The sequence below is a fragment of the Trichechus manatus genome, unplaced genomic scaffold, assembly GCF_000243295.1.
Source record: "Trichechus manatus latirostris isolate Lorelei unplaced genomic scaffold, TriManLat1.0 scaffold00043, whole genome shotgun sequence".
Lineage (NCBI taxonomy): Eukaryota > Metazoa > Chordata > Mammalia > Sirenia > Trichechidae > Trichechus > Trichechus manatus.
The window spans coordinates 18,900,855-18,905,261 of NW_004443979.1; the positions used below are offsets into that span (position 1 = coordinate 18,900,855).

The 4,407-nt window shown below is 46.0% G+C and overlaps 1 protein-coding gene across 1 annotated transcript; it reads left to right on the forward strand.

Moving 5' to 3' along the window:
- The first annotated feature begins 860 nt into the window (after nt 1–860).
- On the forward strand, nt 861–3,918 carry LOC101350051 (granzyme-like protein 2). Its single transcript, XM_004376558.1, has 5 exons — nt 861–918; nt 2,154–2,301; nt 2,716–2,851; nt 3,075–3,329; nt 3,778–3,918. The coding sequence occupies exons 1-5, from the start codon at nt 861–863 to the stop codon at nt 3,916–3,918; spliced, it is 738 nt and encodes a 245-aa protein (XP_004376615.1).
- The last annotated feature ends 489 nt before the right edge of the window (nt 3,919–4,407 follow it).

Genomic DNA, 4,407 nt, shown 5'->3' on the forward strand with positions numbered 1-4,407 from the left:
TCAAGAAAATTCAGGACGAATAGAAAAGATTGTTTACCTCTTTCTGTATCTACCTGCATGCTTGTAAATACATTGAAACTGGGATATTTTTATCACTCAAAAATATCAGGGTTCAGAGCAACATTGGTTGATCAGGGCATCCTGGGACCAAAGAATGAATTCACACAGGTTGGTCTGTCAAACCATGATCTCATGCTCTCCTATTCTGGTATCACCTTACCTTCCTTCTACTCTCATCAACATCCCATTTCCTCTTCAACCCCAGTCTCTATCCTCACCCTTACCCCAAGATTTGGCATTGATTGAAACTACCAGTAATTGATAGATGAGGAAGATCTTGTATGGTGTGTTTCTAAGAAGAATAATTTGTCATTTTTGGATTTATAAATATTAATAAATACTTAAACTTCTGGGCTCTCAAACAGTGAAGCACTAACAGGGAAGGTTTGGGTTGAGACATATTAAGTAATGAAGTAGGCAGTAGCTAATCACAAATGCAAGTCCATACGGCATCATGTTCACACTCTTTTAATACCCAAAACAGCAATTAGGGACGGGAACACTATTTCAACTAAAACAAAACCTCAAAGCCCATTCCTTCCTTCTCATACTTCACGATTTCTCCAGGTAAGTGTGTTCTGCTGAGTGAGAAACTGCCTAAGAATGTGGTTCTTGCAACACCTTCTCCATACACATTCCTCTAGGAGGGAAACGTGACATGCTGAGTTCATATCTTGAGAATCAATACAACCTAGAATAAAACAGGCTCATTGAGCCTGCCCCTCCTTAGTCACCTCTTGGTTTAAAAAGCCTGGAATTAGAAATGACACACACCTTCTGACCTGAGCAACTTTTCCAAGATGCTGCTGCTGCTCTTGATCCTGTTGGCCTTGCCTCTGCCCTCCAGGACCTTCATAGGTAAGTGACTGTCCCAAAGTCAGGGGCCTGGCTTATTCCATCAGTGATTTTTCCACAGAGCTCCAGCTAGCCTATCTCTATGATGCTTCCTATCCCCAGTTGTTCCGCAGGAATTTGATGAAATCTATGACTGCATAATCAATGTTCAGAAATGATAGGAAAAAAATGCTCCCAAGAAACCTGGTGGGTCATTCCCTTTCATGGGCTGCATCTCTATTATCTGGAAAGTGATTTATTATCAAGATGGCCATAGATTCTGTAGGAGGAGGGAAAGCTGAAAATGAATGCTGTAAATTTCATCTACCTAAACAAAACAATACACTTCTTAATGTCAGGAGCTATAGAACGGATCAAAGAGGGAAGAGGCATTTCATACTCCACATTCTAGACTTCATCTTCATCTTGTCCCTATTATGCTGAGCCCCTCAGTTCTATCAGAGCAGAAATTCAGATCCAAACTGAACCACTGGGCATCAAAGGGTATGATTACTGCTCCCAAAGCCCTGATGGATATGGGGCCCCCACCCAGGCCCCCTGCTGTCCATTTCCTCTCTGCAGTTTGATCTCCAGTTTTTGTTCTCATCCCCCTTTATCCTGAGGACTCAGTGTCCTATGAGGCAAATTCTGTGAAGTAGTTCAGGTGCTTTTAGGACTTCTCCTCCCCAGCCATAGGCCAAAGACAATCTAGGGGCTGATCATTCAGGTAACAAAAGAACATTTATGGAGTATTTTCCATGTACCAGACTCGGGATGGAAGAGATATCAAAGGATTCTGTTCCATGAGCTCATGATGTTCAGGTCCTTAGACACCAGCCCACGAGGGAAGTGATCACAACACCAAGGGTCTGAGATGCGTGGGGACAAAAAAGCATCCAGAGCAGGTCAGAGAAGATATTTTTCAGGCCTTCTGGATGTGCATTCAGAAGGCAGACCATTTCCTATTAACATGTGTCTGAAATATATTTAACTCAGATAAAGGCTGTGGTCCCTCATCTCCAAATAAAGAAAGAGAGAACTAGGGATGAAACTGGTCACGTTACAAATCAGCCATAATGTCCACAGGAGCCAAAATCCCATCTCAGTGTTAGGGGTCCTGCAGCAACTCTCTTCCAACACGAGTCAAATTCCACAGACCATCCAGCCTCTGAATATCCCAGTCTTCTAGGCCACAAAATAGTGCCCATTCTCTGAGTTCTGTGAGCACAGAGATCCAGACAGATTGTCTCTTTAAACAGTGATCAAAGGGGGCACAGAGGCCACACCACACTCACGGCCCTACATGGCATCAATAACAGCCTCTGAGAATAACCATAGCTGGAAAGCATGTGGAGGTTTCCTGGTCCGAGAAGACTATGTGTTGACAGCGGCTCACTGCTACGAAAGGTGAGGAACAACAACTGAGTTCTTGTTTCCTGGTAACCCTAAAACCATTACACAGACGTTACACAGGACAGTCCCTCAGTGCATAGAGCCCAGTCTCATTAGAGGACCCTTCTGTGCATCTCCAGTCTGGGGGAAGTGGGTGCGGGTTAGAGTATTGAGATTTGTGGACTGGGGGCTGGGTAGCAGGTGAAGCTGCTGAACGACCAGACCCGCTGAAGAAACACAGCGGAGAAAAGAAGGTAACACTGTCCATATTTGGATAGAGGTATTGGAGAGGAGAAACAAGACAAGACTTCTGTACCATTTTCCTCCTCCCAATTTGACTCAGCTGCAGCCCTCCCTTGGGTTGCAACATCGATATTATCCAATACTTAGTGGAAGGTCCTATTTACTGTATCCAGTCTTTTTTTGCAGAAATATGACTGTCACCCTGGGAGCTCACAATATCCAGAAAAAGGAAAACATGCAGCAGGTCATCCCTGTACTTCAAGCCTTCCCTCACCCAGAGTTCAGCAGGGATTTAATACTCAACGACATCATGCTACTGAAGGTACCATCTTGCATCCATTTGGGTGCACCCTCACAGGGTACTGGGGAACCTCACCTTATTTAGAGCCACAGGCCCCTCCCCTCCTCCATCTGACTCTTCTACTAGTCCCAGTGCAATAGAAGCTGGTTTGGAGGCTCAGGACAGGATAGGAACTGCCTCCCTGGCTCTGGGCCCTGCTGATAGAGCAGGATGGGTATTACCTTGTCTCACCTTCTCTGACCAGCTGAAACACAAGGCTCAACTCAACACAGCTGTGAAGACCATTGCCCTACCACAGAGCCAGGACTGGGTGAGGCCAGAGCAGGTGTGCAGCGTGGCAGGCTGGGGATTAACGGAGAGTGGTTCATCATCAGCCACACTAAAGGAAGTGGACCTGGAAGTGCAGAACAAACAGGAGTGCAAACAAATATTCTCACACTATGACGACACGACCCAGCTATGTGTGGGGAACCCTCTGTACACTAAGGATGCGGGAATGGTAAGGAGACAAGCGTCTTTCTTTTCTTGCTTCAGACACAAAGTGATTCTAAATCCTCATGGTCAGGCATTCACTTGCCATGAAGCCATGGTACAGCAGGGTCCACCACAAGTGATGGCATTCTGTTCTCAACCAAGAACATCAGGGAATCTTCCTCCAGTTCATCTCTTATCCTTTCTCCATGGGAGAACAAGACAAAAGCCTGGGACTAGGTTGAGCTGGAAAGAGGACTCAGTCAGGGCAGAGACTTACAGTTCTGGGTGATCCCAGAGGCATGGACTCTGCCTCCTCTTTCACTCGGAGAAAAAGTGAATGGTGACCCTTCAGCCCTTCCTCTTCTGAACACACAGACCCTGAGAAGGAAGATATGAGTATAAATGAGAAAATATGGCCTGAGGGGGGAACACAGAAGGGTCTGCGCTGAGATTCTTCCCTTTTGTGTCCACAGGGTGATTCTGGAGGACCCCTGGTGTGCAACAATGTAGCCCAGGGCATTGTTAGCTATGGATATAAGAATAAGCCTCCTAAGGTCTTCACAAGAATATCCAGCTTTGTTCTCTGGATCCACAGAATAATGAATACATCCTAGCATAGCTAAGTAATTGGACCCTGGACTCTGCAATACATTGTGTATGAGTAGGTGTCAGACTCTTAATAAAGACCATCTCTCGTTGTGGAGGAATGCCTTCTGTGTCTTCCTTCTGTCCTTCTGTGCCTGAGGCAGGCTGTGATTGCACCTATTTCACTCTCTTTTCTGCCTGCTCAGCAATTCACAAACTCCTCCACACAAGCCAGCAACTCACATCTTTGCACTGTCCCTGTCCTATCAGCATCTGTAATGTCAGTCCCTGTCTGACCCCATCAGTGGTAGAGTGTCTCCCTCAGAAAAACAATGGAACTTGCTGCATGAGGCTGTCAATGATGGTCTTTTCACCTCCCTAAACCCACCCTAGCCCAAAAGCTTAGAAGATGGGGAGAAAAGCAACTGAACCTCCAACGGACACAATAGGGGTCTGGCATGGTTCCCACCATGACCACTTTCCCATAAGGCTCTATCCTTGTCTCCTTCTGTCCTCAG

Excerpts from the sequence above, each read along its gene's own strand:
- LOC101350051 (XM_004376558.1), top strand. The coding sequence starts at position 861 with ATGCTGCTGCTGCTCTTGATCCTGTTGGCCTTGCCTCTGCCCTCCAGG. Across the intron at positions 919-2,153 it reads GCCCTCCAGGACCTTCATAG|TGATCAAAGGGGGCACAGAG; the intron begins GTAAGTGACTGT and ends CTCTTTAAACAG. Across the intron at positions 2,302-2,715 it reads GCGGCTCACTGCTACGAAAG|AAATATGACTGTCACCCTGG; the intron begins GTGAGGAACAAC and ends CTTTTTTTGCAG.